The sequence below is a fragment of the Gekko japonicus genome, unplaced genomic scaffold (assembly GCF_001447785.1).
Source record: "Gekko japonicus isolate JY-2015 unplaced genomic scaffold, Gekko_japonicus_V1.1 scaffold270, whole genome shotgun sequence".
Lineage (NCBI taxonomy): Eukaryota > Metazoa > Chordata > Lepidosauria > Squamata > Gekkonidae > Gekko > Gekko japonicus.
Window position 1 is genome coordinate 1165072 of NW_015170282.1, and position 27697 is coordinate 1192768.

The following is a 27697-nucleotide window of genomic DNA, read 5'->3' on the forward strand; positions in this document are numbered from 1 at the left end:
ACACATACTGTACATTCACACACCCACACAAACGGGAGGCATATTCAAACGTATATATTGTGGTGTTTTCAGAATGTTTTTACCAAAGAACTCAAGAGCAATGGAAAATAAAGCAGAAAGGGAGTAACATTTTACATAGGAGGCAACTTTAATGCTGTAGTGCGCTTATATATATATAAAAAAAGTCCATCTCTCCCCTCCCAGCTCAGCAGCTTGCTTGTTTGTTTTTAATATCACGATTCAGAAGATGCAGAAGTTATTGCCCTAAGTATTATTCTATACATTTCCATTGGTGTTCTCAAAAAAAAAAAAAAAAAAAAAACCACTTGAAATTGCTACTTTTTTTCCCCTTTCTTTCGAAATTTACAAACTTTGATTTTGCTCTTCTCTCATTACAGCTTTAACTCATTGGCAATTTTGGAAGCAATGTTTTTAAAAGCTATGGATGTTCCCGATATCCGTTTAAATCGAACTCCGTTCAGGGACAGTCTTGGCAGCTTACACACCTCCATCTCCCACTGCACGAGGTTCTCTGCGTGGCCGTCTCCGTGGACGCAGAAGAGCAAGAAGCGCTCCCTCTGTTCATAGTCACAGTTATTGGCGTCCAGGACTTTGCGGATTTCTCTCATCATGTCGTTGGGGTCCATGGAGCTGGTGGTTTTCATACTCCAGGTGAAGCGCAGGGAGCGAGGCTTCGCCTCCTTGTTGTCGTCCTTCTGGTCGCCAGCCACGTTGCGACTGGAAAAAGGAAACCGTTTGGGGTTTAGTATTCGCCGGGCGACTCTGACTTCCTCAGCGGTTGTTAATGTTAGTCAAAGCCGCCCCACTCCTTTGCAGCATGCATTATTACGAAGCATGTTATCTTAAGTGACTGCTACCGAACCCCAGGATGAGTCAAGAGCTGTTTTTGCTAGGCATTACTGGGGAAAAGCAAATGCTGAACAGAAGTTGCATGCAAATACATATAACTGACCCAAACAGTCTGATGGCCCATGGAAAGAAGCCCGGGGGGGGGGGGGGGGGGGGAGGGGGGAGAAACAGCAACACTGGGGGAGGGAAGACCACAAATCCCCCCCACCTACCACTTTCTCTGCTCACAACTATCCTTCCAAGGTGCTTCTCCACCTTCCACTTCATACACAGGGGACCACAGGTCTATGTTTGCCCTTGCAAAGACTCCTAAATTTTTGCGGGTGTGTTCTAAGCGGACCCTGGGCTGCCTGTCTTCAGCAAGGCTGCCTTATCAGGTACATTCTAACCACATCCTGGGGCTTGTGCTAAGAGAAAGGTCCCTTTGGGCACCCTGCCTTATCCGCCAAATGCAGAAACCCACTGCAGTGGCTGAGAATTTTTAGTGCAGAATATCACAGGTCCTACTATATCTATGAACAAGGTTTTGCTGTTCTTCTGTGTTCTGTATGTATTTACTGCACAGATACCCTGCCTTCCTTCAAACAGGGAGCTCAAGGGGGCTTTTGTAGGAATCCTGAGAGGTCTCCCAGTCAAGTGCTGACCAGATATACAGGCAGTCTTCTTCAGCAAGGCTGCTATATTGTGTAATCTAACCGAGGAGGGGGGGAGAGTCCCAAACAATGCTCCCTGCAAGCTGTGGGGTCTTGTGAGCCAAAATTCTACTTTGTGAGCTACTGGCATTAAAGTTGTGAGCGAGTGACTGCTGCACAAATTAGTTTGATCTGGAGCCATCCTTCCTGAGCTAAGACAAAAAGGTATGAGCGGGGGGCTAAAAAACTGTGAGCTAGCTCACACCAACTCAGCTTAGAGGGAACACTGGTCCCAAACCCTTTTGAGCCTCTGGGCACCTGTGGAATTCTGACACAAGAAGAGTGGTGGGCGCAGCCACAAAAGGACTGCTGAAGGAGCCACAGACAGTGACAAAATGGCCATCACAGCTTACCTTCCATCACACAGAGAAGATCCTTTTGCTGTGGTGGCAGCTGATGCCAAAGAAAGTTTTTTTTAAGCATCTGCACAGCCAATCAAATCTTCAATGGCCAATCAGAAGCCTTGCTGGGGAAAAGCCACACACACCTTCTAAAAAAATTGGTGAGCACCAGAAAAGGGGTCAGCGGGCACCATGGAGCTCACTGGCACTATGCCAGGTGCCCCTGATCTAACCACACCCTGGGACGTCCTAGCATAAAGGCCCCTTTGGACATCTTTCTTTAATACTCCGAAACCACAAGGAGAAAGCCTATGATTTGGACACACCTTCCTAATTCCCCACAAATTGAAAGCAGTTTTTAAAAAAAGACTTTTTCTATCAGGCACTAATATGCTCTGTAGAATAGTTGCTGTGTAAAGTTTAGCTCCAAAGGGGACGTGAGAGTTAAGACCGTTGGTTTAGACATGATTTATCAAAGTTTAGATTGAAATTGGAAGGGATTAGTGATCAAAACCCCCCAACTTTTTCACTACAGTTGTTAAGAGCTAAAGCATACAAACACAACAGCTGCAGTCCAGAGAATGAGGCGCATGCAGCCATTTCCATAGCTGTGTGCAGCTTCCAATTCTCTGGACTGCAGTCTCTCTAATCAAAATGTACTCATATGGAGCAGAAGATGAAGACTGGATTTATACCCTGCCCTTCACTACCCAAAGGAGTCTCAGAGCGGCTTACAATCTCCTTTCCCTTTCCTTCCCCACAACAGACACCCTGTTAGGTAGGTGGGGCTGAGAGAGCTCTTTTGAGAACGGCTCTTGAGAGAACAGTTCTGAGAGAACTTGTGACTGACCCAAGGTCACACCAGCAGCTGCATGTGGAGGAGTGGGGAATCAAACCCAGTTCTTCCAGACTAGAGTCCGTGCTCCTAACCACCATACCAAACTGGCTGGGGTTCAGATATGAGAAACAGAGATTCCCATATTGCCGCCTTCCCACTATGTCCCCACCCCTTTGGGAACAGCAGAGAGAAAATGGGAGGGGGGGGAGTACAGAAACATCTAGAATTTCATACTGGTCTTCCTGTGAAATCGTGGCCTTCGTGACAGGCTTCTTCTCTGTGTAAGTGTTCTTTAGGACAACAGATACCTGGGAGCTGAACTTTGCACATTAAACTGGCCACCGCACAATTTAAAGCCACCTTAGAGACAATTATTGTGTAAGAGAAGAGGAGTGGCACTTAATTCAGCTTAACTCATCAGGGTTTAAGGAAATGCATCGATGAAATCCTAGAACTTCTGTAAAAAGAAGAGCTCCCCATTTTAAACCAAGGCCGTCTGACAGACATTTCTGTGATTAACTTACAGCTGCACGAAACTGGGTTCCGTTCCTACAACACCGGCAGCCAATTGCACACAAACGTTTTCTCCCTAGAATCCTAACTGGGGAGAATCCAACTGTGTACATCGAGATCTCTTTTGGTAAGTTCTTTTCAGCAACAAGGCTCTGGCTCAGATGAGGAAACCTACTGCTCTGCCAACCTTTTGGCTTTCTCCGCCACAGTTTAATAGCCATTGCAGCACTACGAGTTATAAGACTCTCCCCAGGGAAACCTGTGTATGTGAGAAATCTTATGCGCTGTAAGTGATTTAATCACAGCTCTGCAGGTAGAAGGCCTTCTTGGGTTTTTTGCGCGTTTGTTAAAACTCAGAGGTTACCACCACCAGTGTTCCACTACCTAAGCCACATCGAAAGGATTGGAGAAGAGAGTCGAAACTCACCTAAGGGAACATTTTTAAAACAACAACAACAACAGTTGCCCTCACCTTGAGCCCTCATATCTCCCGTTCCTCTCATATTCAGTCGGGAGCCTCAACGAAAAGAATGCCGAAGCACAAAGGAAGCAGGAAAAAGAAGACAAATCTTACACTAGCAGGAATAAAAGCGGCAGAACACTTGCAAACGACATCTCGCAATTGTAATAAGAGCCCTGGGTTTAAGCATACAAATCGATCGGTCAGCTTCGAACACCAAAACATGCCTTTGCCCAAATGAAATATATTTGGAAGCCACAAATGCTAGGCCTTCAGGCGACCTGGTTCTTATACACACGACAGTAGTTGGTGTGAGGATGCTAGCAACAATCCCCATTCACCAGAAAGACCAGGGCTGTTAGGCGGGTGGAAAAAGAGAATATAGGTGCTAGAAATTCAGTTCAGCTTATGACACGCAATGTTAAAAGTTCCATTATCCCACAGTTATTTTCAGCTTTTCCCAGTCTTTTGTTTTTCCTTCGATATATAAATGGACTAACTCCACGATCAGTTGATAATTGCTAACCACTTATATTCTGGTTATCATGGTACACCTCCATCCACTCGGCACCCTCCCTTCATATATACGTTTTTTGGAAGAAACTAAGGGTGCAGAGAGGGCCATTTTTAAACCACTGAGGGAGAAATGGCATTCAAAAACTTGAGGACAAACTGAGAACGCCCCTCTCTTCACTTGCTCGTGCAGTGAACAATGGAAGCGCACCTCAGTGATTATCAAGGTACCCTTCCCCCTTCTTCACGAGTGCCTGCTTGAAATTACTTTCCTCCTGAAGATAAATTAGCAGCGAATACACACCCTTCTCCCGAGCTGCCAATTCAGCACAATCTCGCAAAACTGAACACACTTCAGGAGAGAAAAGGTGTCTCCAGTTTTAATCCTAACACTCCATTTCAATGTGCTTCTGGATAACTTGTACTGACGCAGAATTTTGTCTGAGCTCACAATGCAGAGTTGATATTAACACACAATTTTCTGCACAGGTACACACACGCAAAGCGTCTACAAAACAAACAAATGGCAGTGCACTTGCAATGGTCTGGTTTAGTGATTCTTAATGGGGGGAGATCTAGAGAAATGGGAGTCCTCTGAGGTTTCAGGCAGCCCCCTTCTCCCCACTTGCAATGACTTCAGACAGCAATGCAAGGGAGTTATTTTACACCACACACTAAGCCCAGACCCCCCCACCACCACCTCACCAGCACACAGCAAACAGGAATCCCACCTTATATTAAGGAGTTGAGTGATGGCCATCGTGAACAAGGACCTCACTGAATGTAAGCCTGGAGTGTACGGCATGCATACTCCATAAACATGCCAATACCAATCAAGCGATCTTATCCGATGGGCTGTTTGTATGTCCTACTTTTCAACTTGCGGCAGGGGAGTATTAAAGTGAGAATACCGTGTGCTTGTTGGGTGATGGTGGATTAAAGGTTAACAACCCACTGGTTTAGTTCTTCCACAGCCTTATATATACCACTTCTCTGTCTATGTGCTTCCCATCTATTCAGCAGAGAAGGGGGGGGGCGAGTTTCCTCCTTTTCCAGCCTTTGGCTATAATCGTCAATGAACATAAACCTGAGTGCTGTGGAGCAAGAGAATCTGACACTGCCACTCCGCAGGGTGATCTCACCAGCTTTCAACACTGAAACAGCAGCCCTCTATACACAATTGCTCAACTGAGTATAACAGCATAAACTGAACACCCACGAAGCTACTTTATACAGAGTCAGGCAGCTATTAGTCTATCAAGGTCAGTGTGGTCTACTCTGACCGGCAGTGGCTCTTCATGGTCTGAGATGCACGTTTGCCACTTCGCCTATTTCCAGATTCTTTTCCAACTGGACATACCAAGAACCGAACATGGGACCTTCCGCATGCAAAGCAGTTACTCTACTGCTGCATCACAGCCCCCCTCCTTCTTCCTCCCTGCATGTTGACAGAGAGCGCGAGCATTTTGTGTTATCTTTCATATAGTACTTTTCATACAATCTTAGAAACTCATTTAGAGAGCAACTCTGATACCTCGAAGCACTGTTGGTCTGAGCTCACATGCTATCAAGCTAACATGGTTGGAAAATGGTTGAGACTAGATGTAGCCTTACCCCAAGTCTGCTGGAGGTTTTAAAACCTCTTAACAGCAAAGGTGATGAGACAGGAATTGATCGATTTCACTAAATAAAAGTCTCATCTTAAAATTGCAAAGCTGATGGCATATACATATTTACAGAGAGGTCCCTGAAGGACACAGACTGATTAACACATGGAATGTGATTAACACACAGGAGGTGGTGGCAGCTACAAGCATGGACGGCTTCAAGAGGGGATTAAATAAACATATGGAGCAGAGGTCCATCAGTGGCTATTAGCCATGAGGTATAGATAGGAACTCTCAGGCTGGGGAAAGTGATGCTCTGTATTCTTGGTGCTTGGGGGGGCAACAGTGGGAGGGCTTCTATTGTCCTGGCCCCACTGCTGGACCTCCTGATGGCACCTGGTATTTTTGGCCACTGTGTGACAGAGTGTTTGACTAGATGGGTCATTGACCTGATCCTACATTGGCTTCTCTTATGTTCTTATGACATTTCAGAAATATATTAGCAAATCTCAAAGCTCTGAGGAGATGATCTGGTATAAAGCATTTTACATTATTGCAGGATAGTGACTTAGAAATATTGAAACCAACCACTGGTTAGCTTGAGAGCATTTTAGCTCAGACCAACAGTCCTTCAAGGTACAAGAGTTCTAAAATAGTATGAAAAGTATTAGCAGGCCAGGTGATTTGAATAATTGACCAATATGAAGTTAAATGTACACAGCTGACCAAAGAAGTGCTGGGACTAAATATCATATTTAATATTCCGGTAGATTCTGAGTATCCATCACAAGACACCAAATAGCACGTGGAGCAGAAAATCCAAGCAGGTCACTATGGATGAGATGTGTCAGCTTAACACATAAGAGATCCAGTCATCAAGGACTGATATTTTAGAGGTATTTTATCTGGGGACTCAGGATAAAACAGGACTTTACGTGTTAGAACCCACTACATATTTCTGTATTTCTTCGTATATCTGAGGAAGCGTGCATGCGCACGAAAGCTTGTACCCAGAATAAAGCTTTGTTGGTCTAAAAGGTGCCAAACTTTGCTCTGCTGCTTCAGACCAATACAGCTGCCCACCAGTGTTCCCTTTAAGCTGAGTTAGTGTGAGCTGGCTCACAGTTTTTTAGCCTCCAGCTCACAAATTTTTTCTTAGCTCAGGAAGGAGGGCTCCGGAGCAAACTAATTTATGCAGTAGCCAAGTTGCTCACTCACAACTTTAATGCCAGTAGCTCACAAACTAGGATTTTTGCTCACAAGACTCCACAGCTTAGAGGGAGCATTGCTGCCCACCTGAATCTGTCTGAGTGGTAATCACACATCTTACTAGACTGTTGCTGTCTGTAAACTGGAGAAGCAGGCCAGTAATTGAACAAGGCCGACTGCTAAATCCAAAACACAGTCAATCAACAGATTAACAGTTCTACAAGACACCACAACCAGGGTTCTCCATTCCCAAATATGGAATTTTCTCTGGCTTCCTACTGTAACCACACTGCAAGATGTAATCATTTCAATCTGCACCAATTCTAAGGGATGACACATACCAAAGATCATACTCTTTTATAACCTACTATTCCCCAATTCATTTAAAAGTCAATACCTCCATTCATAAGCATGCATGGGAATACAAGCTTTCACTATTCTTATATAGCACTTAGGCTGGTTTGTTAAACCAAACTCCCTTTGGATAATTCCCACAAGCATTATAAAATACACTAGAATATTTTTTTACAGCATTTAAACAGAAGGAAAAGTGATCTAATTCCTGTCTAAGAACAAAAACCATCCGAGAGTGAGTGTGGGGGGGGGGGGGAGGCAGGGCATTGGGAGTTACTGGAATGGAGGAAGCGAATTCACTAGTTGGACCCAGCAATGTGCAAATGGGGGAGGGGGGAGAATATATTTAGCATAGTTCTGCTTGCAGAAGGGATTGTGCACAATCTTGTGCAAGTTCTCTGGCATCACACACACACACACACACACACACACACACACACACACACTGACCTACAATGCCCTTCCAGGAGCCATTTTGAGAATGAAGAAACTGCTAGCTTCACTTCCCGATGGGTCGTGCTGTATCACATGCATGCAGAAACACAACTGGGGATATAGGAAGTCTGACTTAGCTCCAGTGGCTACTGTGGTCTTGTCCATGCTATCTGCTTGTGTGAGAACTCTAGCGTAAGCAGGTATTTTGCACTAGCTCCAAGTTAGACTATTTTGGGACCAAGCAAAGACGTATCCCACCTCAGTCCCATTCTGTAAAACCGCTGTGAAGAAATTGTCAATTGCCCAGCATTGCTTATGCATAAAGCAGCATGCATCAAATCTTTTAGAAACCACAAAATACATAAAAGTTGGGTGGAGAGGGGGAACTAGTCTTTCCTGTAATGCAAGAAGCTACGAATTTACACACCAAAAGCCATGCGCTACGCTAGGTGTGCAATGCCGTCCATTCTGGACGACTCACGATCTTCTAATTTCTTGCACTTCAAGAGAGATTGAACCGTTTGAACACGTGACTGACCTCGAGTTTCAGCAGGTCGTTTTCAAAGAGACCAAATAACTAACTGCTTCTACTGATTTTAGATCTATCAAGTAGCGGAGGTCTCTCTATCCTATAGCTGTCAGGTAATAATATCTGCACCACTCTCAAAAAGCAAAATAGTAAAAAGTCCAGTAGCACCCTTAAAACTAACAAACTTTATTGTAGCATACACTTTTGAGAAACACAGCTCTCTTCATCAGATGCATCTGATGAAGAGAGCTGTGTTTCTCGAAAGCTTACGTGACAATAAAGTGTATTAGTCTTAAAGATGCTACTGAGCTTTTTACTATTTTGCAGCAACAGACTAGTCCTCTGGATCTCAAAGAGCAGAGACAGTTTATATCTACTGAATGAAAAGATTCTTCACAAATTCTGCTATAAAAAGATACTAACAGATTTGAAGACAAATCGTATTTCTGGGATATCACTACATGAATATTAATTTAAAAATCCCCTAAAATACGGTGCAAGGTTCCAAATATATTATGACCAACGGAAAACAAAGCTCTGAAACTAAAATTAAGATTAATCAAATTACATACAGTTGTACTTACCCGTGAGTTATACTTTCATCAATATTACTACATCATTCTTCAACCATAAGCATGCTAAGTGTATTAGTATAAAGAACAAAATTATTTGGGGCACTATCAAAGTAAGTAGAGCGCTCAAAGCATGCTTTGCATCTCATTATTCAGGTGCCAGAGATCCTTAGGGATTATCAGTAGTTAATTAATTTATTTTCATATCTTGGATACATGAAGAGTATTTAGTTCTCGGCAGAAAAGTTTAGTTTTTGGGTTTTTCGTTTTTTTTTTCTTGAAAGAAAAACCAAAAAAAAAAGGCTAGAAAAGCCAAATTCAAGGTTAATTGCAAGAGCTGGTTCTTAAAATATATATAAGTAAAATCCTACCTTTTGATAAACCTGAATGACATGTTTCTAAAAGAAATTAAGCCAAAATAATAATTAACGAAATGCATCGGTATGAAATAAACTGAAAATCCATTCAAAAAAATGAGACACGCAATTATGAGAGACTGACGAACAGAAGGAAAAAAGTAGTTTCAGAATTCATTCTGAGAAATAAAGAATGGTTACTGGAATGAATGGTCTTCATGCTTCAACAAAGTCAATATTCTCACCCCTTCCCCATGCTCCTAATTTGAGGGGCAATAAAGCCTGTTCCCCCCACCTGTGTATCAGAGGAAAGTTGCCAGTATGGGACCCCCTCATACTCCTGCTTTCTAAGCTTGACAGTGAAGCAAAGCCTAGGCCACATTTTGTGTGTGTGTGCGTGTGTGTGTGTATGAAGTGTACATGATTTGGATGAATGAGGATGTCTTGCAGATCTATAGTTTTAACATTTAAGAAAGAAAGGTTGGAGTCCGTTGTTCCCATCCTCCAGTGGAAGCAGCCCTTCCTCTTGTAGAATACTCCTTATTTAGTGGAAAGTAAGCCACTGAATCCAATCCAAGGTTAGAAATAAACTGAGCACTTCTGCCAGGAACAGGAGTTGGCGCTCATAAGGAACACAGAGCTCCCCGCGCTCCTCTGTAGCCCTGCAAACCCCTTACCTAAAAAACCTGCTCCTTACACTTCCTCCTCTTCCAGGAAACTGAGAAGCAGTATTTAAAAAGCGCCCTGCTGGATCAGACCAATGGTCCATCTAGTCCAGCATCCTGTCTCACACAGTGGCTGGACTGTTCCTCTGGAGGGCCAGCAACAGGGCACAGAGGCCGAGGCCTTCCCCTGATGTTGCCTCTTGACTCTGGGCTTCAGAGGCTTAGTGCCTCTGAATGTGGAGGTTCCGGTCAGCCACCATGGATAGTAGCCACTGATAGACCTACTCTCCATGAATCTATCTAAACCCCTTTTAAAGCTGCTTATTCCGGTGGCCATCACTACATCCTCTAACATCCTCTAGCAGTGAATTCCACATTTTAATAATCAATTCAAGTCAACCACACACCTGAAGTCTGAGAAAACTGCATGGTTTATTCTGAGAACATGGCTGTTGAATTCTGGAGTGAAATAAAAAACAAAACCCTAGCACTTTGGCTTACTGTTTACACAGCCGCCTTGCAGGGATAATGTGTATTTTATATGCAACTGCCAAGCCCTTGTTAGTAGACAGTGAAAATCATGGTGCCAATTAAGAGTACTCTGAGTCCCCAAAACAATTGCTTCTTCCAGATGATATAGCACCATTTTAGGAGTGAAACTTTGAACATTCCAGCCCATTCCAACAAACTACTCAAAGGGATAGTAGGATGCAGGTTACTCAAAACACGACACATGAAGCTGCCTTATTCTGAATCAGACCTTTGGTCCATCAATGTTCAGTATTGTGTACTAAGACTGACAGTGGCTCGCCAGGGTCTCAGGCAGAGGTCTTTCACACCACCTCCTACCTTTATCCTTTCAACTGGAGATGCCAGAGATTGAACTTGGGACGTTCTGCATGCCAAGCAGAGGCTCTACCACTGAGCCACGGCCAACAGTTACAGCATCAAAATATCACAATGTCAAGTCCACAGAGGCAAGGCACCAAAAAAAGTGTGGGGCCCGCACGTTTCTGAAGTTGTCACCGGAACAGGTGCCCATAAATATAACTGTGACCAATGCTCCCTCTAAGCTGTGAAGTCTTGTGAGCAAAAATTCTACTTTGTGAGCTACTGGCATTAAAGTTGTGAGCCAGCGATTTGGCTACTGCATAAATCAGTTTGCTCTGGAGCCCCTCTTCCTGAGCTAAGACAAAAGTGTGTGAGCCAGAGGCTAAAAAACTGTGAACTAGCTCACACTAACTCAGCTTAGAGGGAACACTGACTGTGACCTCTTGGAATGATAGAACCCTCTCCTCAAATCAAGTCCCTGGTGTTCAGGGAAACCTCTGACTGAAGCTAAACCCTACAGGCCTCCCTGCCTGCTGCTTGGAACTATGGGATGCTTCAGCACAAGCTCCCCCTCCCAGTCACCACATGGCAGAGACACAAGATGCTGAACTTGCAAGAGAAGCAGAGTGTGAACAAAGATGAGCTTTCTGCTGTTATGTTAAATACACAAATGGCAGAACTGGGGGAAAAAAAAGGATTCACATCACCAGAAGGGCTCAGTGAAGTATGCCTGCAAGAATGGCTGATCTAGATAGCAAAAAGTTGTGAGATTTTCAGAGGTGAATTTTTCAGTGCGCACGGTGTGATGACGAACACTGAAAGACGTCAAGACAATCATGTCCTGCACTGACTGCTAGCTGCTCTCCACAGGCCCAGTCTCATTTACCAGGGTTGCTATCCTGAAACCTTGATTCAGCTGCAGGGAAGAAACCAGGAACGATGTGCATTCAATGCACAAGCTCTACCACTGACCGCCCCCATTTCAATTAAAACCAAGCCAGGCATATGAATCCCTTTAACGTGGGCCTCTTTGGACAGGCAGTTCCGTGTCACCAAAAAAAACACCCCTCCTAAGAAGAAGATGGGGTGTGTGTGAAAGCGTATCGCTGAGACATTGCAGAGAGCAGAGCTCTAACTACAGGGAAAGCTCAGAGGCAAGGCATGAGTCTGGTCCGTTCGAAACTCGATAGGCCATTTCTCAATTCCTCTTTTCGAAAGCATCACTCTCAGTACTGCACACTGGCATCCATGCTGTCTCTCTGCACCCGTCTCTCTATGAATGGACTCCGTACAGTTTGTCTCGTGATCCTTACTGGGAAGCCCTGGTGGAAAAGCACCTACTTTTTTGGTGGAACACTTCCTATTCTCTTGGCATACACCATGAAGCTGAACCAGGAGCACGAGAAAGCTACTTATGAGATGATTCTTAGATTTCTAACATTTTTTAGATATTGTCAACATCATTTCCCTCTAGTGGATCTTATATGGGAAAGTAGGTGCAAGAAAAAGGCCTACCTCTGCTGATAAGGATTCCTGTTAGATTAATCTCACCAGATGTAAGAATGGTTAAGATTTGGTGTCAGTGGTATTTGACGCTTGATATATATAATAGATACTGATAACTGCTGGAGATGCCATGCTAATACAGCCGATTTTAAGCATATCTTTAGGATGTGTCCTACAACCCAAGCTTTTAGGACTGATATTTTGGACCAAGAACCTGGAATTACAAACTACAGACTGTCAAAGAAGCCTGTAGTAATTTTAGTAATAATAATTAAGTGCAGTCAAGTCACAGCTGACTTGTGGCAACCTCATGAAATTCCACGCGGGGTTTTCACAGCAAGAAATGAGCTGAGGTGGCCTGCCATTGCCTGCCCCTGCATAGCAAATTCATCATCCTTGGTGGTCTCCCACCGAAGTACAGACCACGGCCAATCCTGCTTAGCGTCAAAGCTCTGGCAAGCTCAGGGTAGCCTGGACTATTTAGGCTGCTATAAAATTATTATGCCATCTAAAAAAATGACATACCTGACGTAAATTTGGAAATCGTTATAATCTGTTGACTGTAGCAACAGTTGGCATTAAGATAAAACAGGAAAAATGAAAGAACACCAACAAAAAAGTTTAATAAGATTTGGAAGATGAGTTTAATGGTCAAGTTAGCATACTATATACGTGCTCACAGAACGTCTAATTTGGGGATGAGCGAATTCTATGAATGGTGGTCTACTGGAACTCCAAATTCCAAGATGGAATCTTTGGAACACTATAACTTATGATATGCCATCTGACAGCAATGCGGATTCTGTGAACTCAGGCAGATCATGAGAGGGAGGGCAGGAAGGGTTGCCTCAGTGCTTAGTTCTTGTGGCCCTTTCTTACATGCCCAGGGAAATGCTGATTGCCACTTTGGGGTCAGGAAGCAATCCTGGAGGGTTTTTTGTCATCTTCTGGGTGTGGAGCACGGGTCACTGCGTGTGTGTGTGTGGGGAGATATTTGTGAATTTCCTGCATTGTACAGGGGGTTGGACTAGATGACCCCAGAGATCCCTTTCAACTCTATGATTCTATGAATTATTTACATATAAATAATGTCCTGTCCATGGTGCTGTCTATGACCTTTTTCTAGTGCCATAATGTCCTGGATAATACCTGGGCACTGGAATTTCTTAGGGCAATTACTTTATAAAGCATGAGTTTCAGTTTTATCTGCTATTGCTATTTATCGTTTTACTGTTTTTGTTGTTTATTGATTTTATGTTGTCAGCCCCCCTGAGCCCATTTCTTGGGGTGGGCAGGGTATAAATTTAATAAATAAATAAATAAAATTTGTGAAATGGATTTGGTTGTTAAGAGTTTGTGGTTAGCTATTAAATAATTTTTAAAGAATTCTAAATAAAAATAGTACAGGCTGGTTCTACTGTTCAACGTTACGCAAGCCACTGTCAAGGACCACATTCCCCTCAGTAGTTCTGGTATTTCTAAGACAGGCCAATTTTACTTGGCCTTTACAAACCAACCCCATTAACGCAACAGTATGGTAGATTAACGGAGCAAACTATCTTCTTTGCAGTATCTGAGCCTAATGCCTGATTCCCTTGAGGGGAACATTCAGAGGAAAAAAGGAACATGAATTGTTATATATGTTTAGTTCTACAACACCTCGAACAGTTTCTAACATCTGAATTTTCAACATGACTAGATGATCTAGTTGGCAATTAAGAACTCCCCTGCTGAGCAAAACACGTATGCAATTGCTACTTATTTTTAAAAATACACATACCTTCTCGTCAGCTTGGAAGTTAATTTACTGAATAGGTTACTGGAGCCCCTACTTCGTGTCTGTGAAAGTGGCGTGGCTTCGTGGGACAGGCTGGGAGATGCAGGCGGCCCGTTGTAGGTGGCAGTACGCCGTTCTCTGAGCTGACCGTGGAAAGTGCTACGACTCGCGGTTCCCCTTGGGAAACGGATCCGATCTGGCGTCGTTGCACTGCTAATGCTGTGAGTCGAAGCGACTGGGGTTCTTTGATCAGGAACAGCGCTAGAATAAAGGGAGGGGAAAAAATTCACCCGCTTCTGCAAAAACGCAAATCTTTGTAAGCTTAACAGTGCAGGTTCTAAGCTCTGCAATACGGAACAACACATTTCTTACAGATTTATATTGAGAGAGTGACCGCAGAATGTGAAGTACTTATATTTTAATACACATCAGAAACAAACAGGCAGATCAAAACTCTGCATAGGGAAGGACATTGTAGGGAAACCATAAGGGGGAGGACCAAATGTGGCTTCTTTTGAATGTAGGAATCTTCCTTTCCTTCCCTCTCCATCTAACAGATACACCTCGAGAATGTCTACGGAAAGAGAAAGTCACTGAACATCACCACTTCCACAGCTATATGATTACAATATCAGGTCCAGTTAGAAGGGAGATTTCAGAACATTCAAGATGTTCTCTCAAGAAGGGATCACAGCACACACAACCGTGACCACAAGACAAATGGGAGCGACGAGAACGGCTGGGCGGGAGACACACCCTCTAGCACAATCTACTGCTAAAGGTTCCACGGCACAGAGTCAAAGAGCAGCGGGCGCGTTAGTGTCACAACGTTTTCAGAATTTCTTACATAGACCTGAAGTTATCTGTGCCATTGTTTACCGCAGGCAACATCATCTTCGCATGCACAGAAGCCGACATGGACATCGACTTCTGATGTCGCAGCCGAACACTGATGGAGGATGTGGTACATACTGTGGCGGGGCTAGCTGCGTAAGCGAACATTTCGGCCAGGCTGCGAGGGGGGGGGGAGGTTGGGTTCGGGCAAAGGCAGAAAGAACAGCATGATGGACCAACAAACAAACATGCAAGCGACTGTGTAGTTAAAAAAAAGCAAAAAACTTTCCTCCCACAAATGTGTCGTGTGTTAGTTAAATGGTCATAAATGCAGATGGACCTTCAAGATGAGAGGGGAGGTAATAGGGAGAAGGATAGTCTTTCCCTTATTGGGCACAAACACACGGAGCTGCCTTATTATAAGTCTAGCTGTTGGGTCCCACTAACCCCCTATTCTGATTGGTCATGGTTCTGCAGGACCTCAAGGCAAGGAGCGTCCACAAACCAGCTACTTCAGAGCAGCAGTTCCTAACCTTTTTGGTGTGGTGACCCACAAGTCCAATTTACTTGGTATGGCGACCCACCCAGGGCCGGCTCAAGATTGTTTGGCATCCTAGGCACACTATGGCCTTGGCAGCCATCTAGTTTAGCATTCCATTTTCTACCGTGGCTAACCAGGTATTTTTTGAGAAAACAACAAACATTGCACAGGGCGTAGCTACCACCACTATGAGCCCCAAGCAAGAGGCATCCGGACATACACAGCCTTTCATATGGAAGTTACATCCCAGCTTTTGACCACCCTCTCCTTCTACATTATACCCCTGAATCCTGCCTAAGATTCTAGGAAACTCACTCTAGTAACTATCAGGGCACGTTTTGCTTGATCAACATGTATATGCAGTGAAACAAAAAAAAATACCAACAAATGTATGACACGGAAAATACTGTTTCCAGGGTCAGATCTTGGTTTCTAAAATACAAAAGGGAACAATTTATTTATTTGATTTTTAACCCGTTCTCCCTGCACAGCTGGCAGGAAAGGACAGGGGCAGCCATTAGGGAGGGCTGGCCTGCAACCCATTTCCAGAGGCTTCGCAACTCACTTCTGGGGTCCTGATCCACAGGTTGGGAAACAATGCTCTAGAGCACTTTTAACTGGAGAGGCTGGAGATGGAACCTGCCGGGACCTTGAGTGTGTGCGTGCGTGTGCGCAAGTGGGAGGCTTCACTGTTATCGGATTGTCCCCGTTTCATGTTACGCTTAATATTACATTGACATTTTTTTTTCCAGTGGCTACAAAAGTGGCCATACAGAGGAGACCAAAAGGGAACATGAATTCACTACCTGTACACACAGGAAAAAAAAATCTCTCTCTGCTAGGCCAGCTCAAAGAAATCCAAAACCAATCCCTTGGTGGCTTGTTGCACTTTTGCCATTCACTAGAAGGCAGCATCTTCTTTTGACTGCACAAAGGCTGGAGACAAGTACCGACAGGACTGCTAATGCAGTTTGCAAATCCTTCCCAGGAGAAACTGTATTTCTTTGAATTTTGGTAACTCAGTCCATGTATCGCTAGGATGCTGATACTGCCTACGGTTCTTAGTATACAATTTCGTGTTGGTACTACATCAGCTTGATCGGCTACAGGTTCAGACCATGGAAGCCCCATACACCAAACTCTGCATCCAGGCCTCAAGACCAGGCATTCACTCACTTCTACTGGAATTTTATCTATTTTAGATACTTTTTCTTTGCCGGCAAGTCACAACTGACTTATGGCGACTCTATAGGGTTTTCAAAGCAAGAGACTTCAGGGGTGGATTTGCCATTGCCTGCCTCTGCGTTGCAACCCTGGACTTCCTTGGTGGTCTCCCATCCAAATACTAACCAGGGCCAACCCTGCTTAGCTTCTGAGATCTGATGAGATCGGACTAGCTTGGGCTATCCAAGGTCGGGGCATTTCAGATAGTTATACTCTGTTTTTCTCCCAGCAGGCACCCAAAGTGGCTTATACTGCTTGGCTTATACTGCTTGCTCCTTCTTCACTTTATGCTCACTGTAACCATCCTGTGAGGTAGATCAGAGGAAGGGAGAGAGGGAGGGGGGAGCGAGAGAGAAACACTGACCCATGGTCACCCAAGTGAGCTCCCATGGCAGTGTGGGGATTCAAACCCGGGTCGCCTGGATCATAGCCCAGCACTTTAGCCGCTTCACCCATGCTTGCACCCTACCAATGTTCACTGTGCAAAAGTGATTCTAGTCCAGTTACAGTCCACAAATTTCTTCTTCTTTTTTTGTTTCTTTATTTTATGTCATGCAGTGCTGCTGCTTCCAACAACTGCCATGCGACTACAGATTTCCCAGGTAAACAATCTGTTTCCCTCAATGCTTCGTCAGGTCGCTTTGGAGCCCGTGCTCTATGTCTCCTGCTCAGAATTAATCTTGAGAGCCAGCAGATGCCAAGAGAATACAATATTAATTCTGAGTTTGAGACGTAGAGCATGGGCTCCAAAGTGACCTGACGAAGCATTGAGGGGAAAAGACTGTTTACCTGGGAAATCTGTAGTCGCATGGCAGTTGTTGGAAGCAGCAGCAGCAGCACTGCATGATGTAAGATAAAGAAACAAAAGAAGAAGAGATGAGTGGACTGTAATTGGACTAGAATAATTTTTGGAGGGTGCAACCTTGGGTTAGTCACTGTGGTCCTTTTGTGGCTTGGACTTCACCCATGCTGGCTATCCTCCTTCCCACAGCCTGTTCACTTTGGTCCCGTCTTCCACCACCCCCTTCTCCTGCTACTGTACATTACCAGTTATGAGGGCCCTGGGCATGGCTCAGGAGCTCTTCGTGCAATATGGCGGCACTGTTTAGTATGGCTGCCCTGCTAAGTGATATCTGCCTCTATTAACATTACTAAAGCTCAAACACCTTTAAGGGACTGGACATGGAAACAAATCTAATAGTTTAGGCTCTGCTGTAATACACAGGACAATACACCCCATCATCCTGATGGTCGTGAGACAAATTTAGGCCCATATTGTGGGTTAGGGGAAGGGTCTGAAGAGGCAACAGCTTGACTAAGGTTACCCACTGAATTCATGGTTGGGCAAAGATCTGAGTCGGGGACTTGCAGGTCATAGCTCACATTCTTAACTAATGCACTATACCAGATCTTGCTTATTATGGTCAATAAGTAATTTGCAGGACAGAACAAGACTACCCCTTCATGTACATAGCAGTCAATGATATCAGTTAGCTGAGGACCACACCAATCAAACATTTCTGTTGGTGCCCACAGCTGAACATATGTTCATATGCAACAAGCTCTTTCTGTAATACAAACTGAGGTGGTTTTTCACAAAATACCAAGAAGGGTTACTATTCTTAATTAGAGACAGAGGGGAAAAACACATTTCGTCCCCTGCATTAACCATCTGCCATAAATACCCAATTTAGAAAAAGGGTCTTTCATGCAGAGTCTTGAAGATTAAAAAAATACTTCACTCCTCCCCCCAAAAATCTGTTTTCACTATCTCTTCTGGTATTAGGACTACACCTTTTGTGAAATATGACCCAGGCAATTCAAACAAAAGAACTAGACAAATTTTGTCCACCCTGTCCTCCTCGCTTTAAGGAACTACAGGTCAGACACTTTCTGGGGCTAGAGTTCCAGCATCTTTCCAAAACAAGAGTCATAATAACTGCAAGGCTCACGACTACTGAAATCAAATTCTGAAATCCAGAAGTCTTTCTGACTCACGGAACACAGAGCATGTGCTAGAGGTGTATGTTTTCCTTTCCCCCCCCTATTACCCTGCAGAACTCAAGGGCAGTATAACCTTTAGTATAGTATAAGCAGCTTACTGCGGATTACTCAGAGCACTTTTGTCCATATGCACCCATGAAAGCCAAGAAAGGAGTACATGAAAGTTAAGGCCTTTCCAGGGAGCTAAAGGTCAGTTTTTCTCCCTGTGATGTCAAAACAAACTGGCCACCCTGCTTCATTTCCACCAGCACCTCCTTTGTGTGAGGCCTGATAAGGAAAGGCTTTTGTGACCTGCCCCTCAGACAAAGAGACAAGCAATTCCTCTCTCTTCTTTAATGCCTCCGCTATGTCATTTTGCTGCAGGTAGGCACAAGATCTCTGTGGCTCCAAAACAAACTCCCCTGCCCCAACAAAAATGTCTGGAAAGGAACGGTGGACACCTAGACAGGCAGGCTGAGAGGGTGACTGTAACCGGGCACCACCCAGGAAGTTAACTGGCTTCCTAGGCTGAGCATTATCAGTTTTACATGGATTATCTGTCTGGGAAGAACAGGTTTAGTGTTTCTATAAGGTAACTTGTTTGTCTGTTTTATGGAGTGCTCCCGCAGTGACACACACTGTACATGAAATACCTGTCTTGCTGAAATTTAAAAAGGCAACCTTCTATGGAAAACCTGTGCATTCTTCAGGAATGTAACAAGCAGCACAGTCTGGACTGAGACACAGAAAGACAGACACAAACACACGACTTCCAAGTGTATTTTCTTCAAGTCTGAATGCAACCCCCCACCCCAGTTGCATTTTTATTACACCTTGACTTAAAGGCTCAAGGTGGACCTGAACACTATAAAAAAGTACCATAAATGTTACAGAAATGTCCCATCTTGCATGATAGCAGCATATTTTATTATCAGTTATGAAAATTACACAGTAAGCTATAGGCAATGCTCCCTCTAAGCTGTGGAGTCTTGTGAGCAAAACTTCTACTTTGTGAGCTACTGGCATTAAAGTTGTGAGCGAGCGATTTGGCTGCCGCATAAATTAGTTTGCTCTGGAGCCATCCTCCCTGAGCAAAGACAAAAATGTGTTAGCCAGAGGCTAAAAAACTGTGAGCTGGCTCGCACTACCTCAGCTTAGAGGAAACACTGGCTATAGGTACAATCAAACTAAAGTACTGTTAAATTCCACTTATTTTAACAGGAGAATGTTAAGCAAATGTTAAAGTCTCCCCAACATCAGAGGGATTTTGTCTTCTGTATCCTATGTTTAGGGGTGCCAGATCGAAGTAAATAAACAAAGGTAAGGAAAAAATATCAAAATATTGGAGCTGATTTATAATATACCACATCTTGTATTCATGCTCACTACACTGAGAAGGGTTTTTTTTTAACACCCATTCAATGTTATAATGGCACTGAGAAGGACAAAACTGCTCCTTTTCTACAGGAGACTCCTACCTGCTCTCCTTCCCGTTTTGAATGACCGAATGCCTGTCTGCAGTGGTTCGTTCACTACAAACATACGTATTTCGCCGGGTCATGGCTCCAGGTGCAGTGTTATTCTGTGAAAAGGAGTACATATTTATTAATTTTCTACAAGCAGGGATGCCCAAGATCTTACAGGAAAACAAAGACTCTGTTTCACCGTATTTACTGAATTCAGACTACCCCACCCCTTAAAAATTTCAGAAAATTCTTTCTATTATTTTTAGAAACATAGAGCTGGAATGGACCTCAAGGCCCATCTAGTCCAACCCCCTGCACAATGCAGGAAATCCAAAACTACCCCCACTCCCTCAGTGACCCCTGCTGTATGCTCAAAGGAAGGCAAAAAAATCTCCAGGATCCCTGGGCCAATCCAGCTTTGAGGAAAATTCCTTCCTGACCCCAAAGTGATGATCGGCATCACCCTGGGCATATAAGAAAGGGCAAAGAGAGCTGAGCACTGCCTCATCCCTTCCTGCCCTCCCTCTCATGACCTGCCTAAATTCACAGAATTCGCACTACTGTCCAAACAAAGCTCTTAATCAACACACAAACTGGGAGACTTTATTTGTTGTCAGTTTCTATTCTTAACTATTTTATGGCTTTCCTTGAATAATGATGTTGTTCCTGAACATGACATGACTCAGAGGCTATCAAAGACCAAGGAAAAACTGAAAGCAAGTATTACTATGTACAGTGGGTTTTAACCAAAAAAAAAAAAAATCAAGGCTACAGGTAAGAAAAAGAGAACACTGCAGAAGAGCTGGGGCAAACCATTTCAAATATGAAGTCACAGAGGAAAAGAGAACCACAAGCCCACTCAAAAATGACATTTTTTTCAGGGAAGGAGCACAAAGAAAGCTACAGAATTACTTTGCCTCTGTGCTTTACAGAAAAGAGTTGAGAGATAGGCCCAAGCCGTTGATCGATTTTCCAAGAATGACAGAACTACTAGTGGATAACAGAATGCATTAGATGCACTGAAAATAGACAAAGCACGTAGTCAAGACAAGAATGCAACTCAAGTGGGGCTTTACAGGGAACAGGGAAAGCTAGGAAGCCCCATTCCCCCTCCCTCCTGAACTGTGTAGCATCCAAAGTAGGACAAAATCCCTACGAGGACTAGAACGAACCAAGCAGTTCCATTTTACAGTCTGCTGTCCTCCCTCAGCTTCAGGGAACCATACAAGGAGAGGGCACCAAGTTGAGCAATTCACTGGTGAGGGAAACCTTGTACGGACTGTTCCCACTGAAATATGAAAAGGTTGCACTGTAAACATCCACAGGGCGATCAAAGGCTGTTAAGGTAAGATGACAGGCAGAGGGACACATCAAGCTCAACTAACCTGCTGGAGTTCTTTGAAGATTAACTACTACAACAGCCCAGGGGATCACAGCAGATATTTAACAAGGTCGGGGACACAAGAAGAGCCCTGCTGGATCAGATCGATGGTCCATCGTCCAGCATCCTGTCTCAAACAGTGGCCAACCAGTTCCTCTGGACAGCCAACAGCAGGGCATAGAGGCCAAAGCCGTCCCCTGATGTTGCCTCCTGGCTGTGGGATTCAGAGGCTTAGTGGCCCCGAATGTGGGGGTTTCCCTCAGTCACCACAGCCAGTAGCGGTTGATAAATTTATCCTCCATGAATCTATCTAATCCCCTTTTAAGGTTGTTTATTCCTGTGGCCATCACTACATCCTCTGGCAGCGAATTCCAAATTTTAATCACTCTCTGTGTAAAGCAACTGTGTAACTTTAGTAGCATATGAAGAATAAAAGGGTGAGAAGAAACTGGCACAGGGCAGATGGACAGAAACTGACACTACTATTTTAAGTCGGAAAATAAAACATTCTGATGGGGAAGTTGTTGACTACGGCATAGCATATTCTGTCTTGCAGAGTTTTCGGATGGCTGAGGAAGCATGCCGACTAAGACATCTTTGTCACGAGATGGATATAAGATTGGGTGACAAGAGACAGAGTCTTTTCTGTGGGGCCTGGGCCTGGAATACCTTCCACACAGCAGCTTATCTTACGCCAGTTTATGACATAAGACTTCACAGCAAAAGGTTAAGACTTTTTGATCTACTCTTTAGTTGGCCTTTTTTAAAAAAAGCTATCTAAATTAATGCGGCTTTCTAACATCTTCCTAAATTGCACTTTTTGAACTCCTGACTGCTACAGTAAAACAGTAATTCCTAGGCAAGCACTGCCAAGGCAGAAGGTGTAAGGAGAACAGAAACAGATCAAGGAAAACGGGGACGTGGTATTAATCCTAGTCCAGATGGCCCACCTGAGGTTCTACTGCTTGGACACAAACTGAAAACACAGAGGCTAGACACGTTTTGGAAACGACAGCTCCTTTATTCTGCAACTTAATCTGTGCCGCACTCTTGAAGTTCACACAGTGCTGAGAATAATCCCAGAACCTCTTGTTCTCTCCTTCTCTGGTAATAGAACTCCACTGGCTTCAGGGGGGAAACAGAGTCCTGAATAACTGATCAGAGTTCACACAAAGCCTACTTAGCACAAAATGATGGCTCGTGAATTCTATACCATGTTTCTTTAATTCCACTTTACCGATCCCATCACAAGCCATTTATTTAACCACAATACATCCCACCTTTCAGCCCAATCGGGGCAGCTGACAGCTAAACGCGATAAAAAAACATACTGTAAAAAGAGTTTAAAAAAACCAAACAGACTAAAATACATACATCTACCCCTGGGGGCAGAGTTCCACAATTTTAGCACCACAACTGAGAAGGCCTTCTCACAGGCTGCCAACCCATCTTACTTCATAAGACAGGGCCTGAGAAGATGGCCACAGTGGTCAGGTAGGTTCATATGGGGGTAGGCAGTCCTTCAGTTACACTGGCCCCAGATGATACAGTACTTTAAAGGCCAACAACAGCACCTTGAATTGGTCCCGAAAACAAGTTCACACTTTCAGCCCTGGAGAGGGGAAAGCATAGGGGGAAAGGGAGAGAGCTATTCAGCTAAGTGGGGCAGGAGGTGATACGCTGTCCCCTCAAAGTCTTATTTGGAAAGCTGCCACAGTCACCACACAGACAAATCCTTGGCATGATTGTGTCAAATCAAGCATCACGTCAAAGCCTAGTCAGGCTTTGTATATACCTTCAGGTCAAAAAACCCCCCAGCATAAGTGGGGTGGGTAGAGAAGGACTACATAAAGACACCATGCCTTAAGATCAGTAAGACCCTGACTTGGATAGTGCAGGCAATCCTGATCTTCTCAGATCTCAGAAGCTGAGCAGGGCCAACCCTGGCAAGTATTTGGATGGGAGGCCTCCAAGGAATACCAGGGCCGTGATGCTGAGACAGTCGACGGCAAGCCACCTTTGAACATTCCTTGCCTTCAAGCCCCACTAGGGGTCGCCAGAAGTCCACCTGACTTGATGGCAATAGATAGATAGATAGATAGATAGATAGATAGATAGATAGATATAGATATATATAGATCAGTAAGCATCCTCAGCTACTTGGGTATGCTTCGAAATAAAATGGAAAGCTGAAAGATGTTCCGATGTCGAACAAAGAAGGAAAAAAGTGTCCTTTGGGCAAAACACAATCCAGTGCCATCAGCACTACCTAAGGGATCCTTACTTAACGGCAAACATGCAAGTAAAAAAGGAAGCCAAGAAGCTTAACAGACAAGTTAGAGAAATATCAACGCCATTTGAGAACTCAAGAAGTCTGGCATCCGCCTACTCACAGAGTTCCTGAAAGGAAACGGGTTATGATGCATTTGACTATGAAGACAGACAAGTGGATGTGAGGGGAAAAAAATGTGGATTAAGGGAAGAAATTATAGTCAAGTTTACTCCTACTGAAATGTCTCATGCTTCACTGGAAGCGGTAATAATGACAGGTTCTAAGAATTCCAACAGAGAGACCAAGAAAGAAAATCAATCGAGCCCGGAGTCTTGCAGAGAGTTATTTTTACAAGAGAGCAGAATACTGTGGTTACATAAATCTATCTCTCCTACAGTGTTAACATAAGTGTAAGTCTTAACTTTTGCTTTGATAGCATTTTAAAATGTACTCAGGTACAAGTCCAGTGCTTATAGGATTTTTTTGAAAAGAAAAAAAAAAGAATTCACAATGAATGGAAAGCAGTTTCAAAAAGATTTAGGCATACACTAGATGAGATCAGCATATGCTAAGCTTAAATAGAGGTAGCAATAAAAATACAGCTACAACATGAGCATTTTGGTACAACGAAAATCTATCAGAAATATTTTCCCTTCCAAAGACAAAAACTAGAGACTAAACAATTAACTCGAAGATAATGAAATATACTAATGCAACTAATGCACTGGAATTCAAGTTGGCTACGTTAGCAGATGCCACACTTAATTCAGTACAGAATCAAAGACTGTATCTTTTGAAAACTATACTGAGAGCTTACTGTGCTGTTAGCATCATCTTTCTAAAACATGCACGCACCACAAGCGAATGAGAGGCAGCAGGAAGCAATCACCCGTAAAGCTGACAAATCTTCTTTAAATCACAGCTTCTCCTAAGTAGACCTCTTAAAGTTTTATTTGCATGTTTACGCTGAACTTGTTGCAGAGGCTACTGAACTGGTGGTGCTACTCTGTGACGAGAAATCTACCGGTCGAGACTGGAGTTAACTCTGTACTGGGCTGCACTGCCAAGTTATGAGATAAGAAGAAGAAGAAGAAGAAGAGATTGGATTTATACCCTGCCCTTCACTTGGAGTCTCAGAGCGGCTTACAAACTCCTCTCCCTTCCCCTCCCCACAACAGACACCCTTGTGAGGTGGGTGGGGCTGAGAGAATTCTGACAGAGACTGCTCTTTTTCAAGGACAGCTGTGCCAGAGCTTGTGACTGACCCCAGGTCACATCAGCAGGTGCAAGTGGAGGAGTGGGGAATCAAACCCGGTTCTCCCAGATTAGAGTCCGCACACTTAACCACTATAATGCGGATTAGAGTCCGCACACCATAATAAATGCTTATAATGCAGAATATGAAAATGGGAACTACCCCCCACATTTGCTTTCAATCAATCAATCAATCAATCAATCAATCAACTGACCGATGGCATTTCAGTAAAGCCTGCTTCTGATGAGTAAGGTTAGCTGAAGGAGAATAAGACACTTGTGCACCCGTGATGGTAGATCGGACAAAGACATTCTCACGCTTAAGCTCCTTTACAATTTAAACCAAAGCTGCAACTTACATTAGGGGCAACAGAGCTCTTCTTCCGCTCAGGAATGTCAGCCTTATTGGGATTGCTGGCGTTCCCGAGCATGGGGCTGGCGGGTGCAATTCCTCTTCCTCCAGCAGCACTGCTGGAGGACTTCCTTTCTTCCTTGAGGTCGCCGTCTGCAGTGCTGGTCTGACTTCTTTTGGGATACGCCACTACTGGAGGAATAGATGGACCGGCTAGAAAAAGACAGAACATACGGTACGTTACAAAGCCCTACGCAAAAGGCTAAGAGTCAAGAAATCTAGGATGAACTAATGAATACTCAGGAGTCACCCATTTTTCTCTCCCCCCCCCCCATTATATATATTTTATTAAAAAAATAACAAAGAGGTAATATAAAGGAAATACAGAAAGGGGGGAAAAAGGATTCCTTATCATGTTTTTATATAACCCCAACACCCCCTTTGTTACACCCAGGGCTCTTCTTGCAGCAGGAACTCCTTTGCATATTAGGCGACATACCCCTAATGTAGCCAATCCTCCAAGAGCTTACAGAGCTCTTCTTACAGGGGATCCAGCCAGCTTTTTTTGCTCAATCATGTACAATTCCCCTCATTACTTTTGTCTTCGTAGGATCCATGACGGGTGGTCAGTGGGGAGCCACGAAGAAATTCAATTTTTGCTTGCAACCATATAGAAGGAATCATCAGGATCGTGTCAATTTGTGAGTAGCTCTGATGTGGAACTGAGTAAAATGGTACCAGGATAGGAAAACTTCCATGGTAAAGAAATTAGTTGAGGTGCTTCCGTGGGTATAAAGAATGGGGTTTAGGGTTTCCTTTACCAATGAAATTGGCCCACTTTCCATAAAGTAAAGGTAAAGGTTCCCTTGCTCGAAAGCCAGTCGAATCCGACTCTAGGGTTGCGGTGCTCATCTCCGTTTCAAAGCCGAAGAGCCAGCGCTGTCCGAAGACGTTTCCGTGGTCATGTGGCCGGCATGACTAAACACCACCACTTGAGCCACCGCAGCTCCATAAATTTCAATAAATGAGCATATATCAGCAATTAATACAATCTGGCTGAATTTTGATTTGGCCCATACAAAAAAGGCTGGAAGTTACTTCCACAGAAGCCTGCAACTTGTATGGGTTGGGTTCCTACAATCACTAGTGCAAGGAGTCTTGGAAGGCTCCCACGCTTCCCCCAGGAGCCCCAATGATCTCAAAAAAGCCAACGGTGAGAGTCAGAGGACCCCTGTGGGCAACATGGTACCTAAGGCTACAGTAAGAACAGGGAATCTGGCAAAATCTCCCCTCATTTCTTTTGTACTACAGAAAAGCTCTATCTGCTAGTGCAAGAGGGAGGGAGGGAGGGACTTCCCCTCTATAAACCACAGGGATGTGTCATTTTGTCCAGCACTGGCTTTGAGGGGCTACTAGAAGAAGGCAAAACCCACCTCTACAACCTTCTTGCACTAACTAGTGTTTCACTGGCTCCAAGCTCAAGTTAATTACTCTGTTGTTAAGTTATAATGAGACACATCTTTCGTTTATCTGGTAGCCAAGGGAGGCCACAGGTTCTCCAACAGCCATGGGGCAGGATAAGACGTATTCATGTGCGACTACTAATTTCTAAAAGGACTCCAAAAATAACATGAAGTATAAGGCAGGCAAGCAAAAGGAAAGACGAAAAAATGGAAACAAGCTTTATAGAACCTAGGAAGCATACTTGGTTTATGAACAAGCTAGGTGATAACATCAGTGACGGCAGTGGTGGAAAGTACTGTCAAGTCACAGACAACTTATGGCCACCCCTTAGAGAGTTCAAGGCAAGAGACTTCAGAGGTGGTTTGCCATTGCCTGCCTCTGCATAGTGACCCTGGACTTCCATCCAAATACTAACCCAAGGCCAACCCTGCTTGGCTTCTGAGATCTGACAAGATCAGGCCAGCCGGGGCCATCCAGGTCAGGGCAGATAACTATCCTCCCTATATTATAAAGCAGTAAGACGCAAACTGCACGCAATGCGCCCCTACAGTGTTTGGACGGCTCGCCTGCCCGTCAACAGCTTGGCCACGTCCCATTGGCCACGTCGTTTGAGTCCCGCCGTGCACGCAGCTTCCCGTGGCCTGCGGAAGATTCGGAGGAGAGCCGAGACGCGCCAGTGCCTGGGGACGACGAGCCGCAGGCTCACACCCGCAGCCGCCTGGGTCGGTGAGGAGAGGGGGAGGGGGCGAGAGCTGAGCAGAGGAGAGGCGCGAGTCGAACCGCAGCCGCCTGGGTCGAGCCCGAGAGGGGAAGGGGGCGAGAGCCGGGCGGAGGAGAGGCGCGAGTCGACCGACAGCC

The 27697-nt window shown here is 44.4% G+C and overlaps 1 protein-coding gene across 2 annotated transcripts in view; it reads right to left on the reverse strand.

The window, feature by feature from the left end:
- Window positions 1–302: 302 nt before the first annotated feature.
- The window catches only part of MARK3 (MAP/microtubule affinity-regulating kinase 3), a 101518-nt gene continuing 74123 nt past the window's right edge, over window positions 303–27697 (reverse strand). Inside the window, exons 14-19 of one of the 2 annotated variants that reach the window (XM_015417811.1) lie at window positions 25383–25588; window positions 20129–20232; window positions 14072–14329; window positions 9305–9331; window positions 3727–3771; window positions 303–738 (exon numbers count right to left, since the gene is read on the reverse strand). In XM_015417811.1, the coding sequence (XP_015273297.1) occupies window positions 393–738; window positions 3727–3771; window positions 9305–9331; window positions 14072–14329; window positions 20129–20232; window positions 25383–25588 (986 nt within the window). In that variant the 3' untranslated portion in view covers window positions 303–392. The remainder of the gene's footprint in view (window positions 739–3726; window positions 3772–9304; window positions 9332–14071; window positions 14330–20128; window positions 20233–25382; window positions 25589–27697) is intronic. The other variant, XM_015417810.1, reaches the window with a different exon arrangement.